Source organism: Penaeus monodon, chromosome 24 (assembly GCF_015228065.2).
Source record: "Penaeus monodon isolate SGIC_2016 chromosome 24, NSTDA_Pmon_1, whole genome shotgun sequence".
In the NCBI taxonomy this organism is placed as follows: Eukaryota; Metazoa; Arthropoda; class Malacostraca; order Decapoda; family Penaeidae; genus Penaeus; species Penaeus monodon.
The window spans coordinates 35,673,731-35,674,219 of record NC_051409.1 but is presented as its reverse complement, the minus strand read 5'-3'; the positions used below and the strand labels follow the sequence as shown (position 1 = coordinate 35,674,219).

Here is a 489-nt window from a genome sequence, read left to right as displayed (position 1 = left end):
CCCAGGGGAAAATTAGCCCCATCAATCTCAACACATCAGGACCCATAGGCCTAACCAGGTAAGGCAGAGACAGAAAAAAAATCGGAGCAAAGAAGATTAAACAGATACCGTTGAAAAACAACCACCAGCCGTCAATAAATAAATAAATAAACAATAAAACCGAATAAAATAAATTAAAAAAAGGGGAAAAATGAGAAACGTAAAAAGAAACGAAAGAATTCTTCTCCTATCCCCCCAAAAACATCACACCACTGGAATACATTACCTCGCCGTTCGTGTAGCAATATATTATAGCCACCACGGCCCCTGTACTTCCTTCTATAATGCTGTTGAGGATCTGGTAAACATTGAGCCAGTCGCAGCCTTTTGCTCTAGGCCTATATATGGTGACTATGTACTGTAGGCCTACGAGAGGGACGACCATCATTGTGGCTCGGACAGCTTTGCTGTTGGGGGCGAAAAAGGAGGGATTAGCGACATTTTTGTGAG

At 42.3% G+C, this 489-nt stretch overlaps 1 protein-coding gene across 1 annotated transcript in view; it reads right to left on the bottom strand.

Annotated features, from left to right (window-relative positions):
* Positions 1-489, bottom strand: part of LOC119588958 (calcitonin gene-related peptide type 1 receptor-like) — a gene marked incomplete at its 3' end in the record, with an annotated part of 18,045 nt that overhangs the window by 9,045 nt on the left and 8,511 nt on the right. Inside the window, exon 4 of the mRNA XM_037937566.1 lies at positions 266-446. Coding sequence (XP_037793494.1) covers positions 266-446 — 181 coding nt within the window. The remainder of the gene's footprint in view (positions 1-265; positions 447-489) is intronic.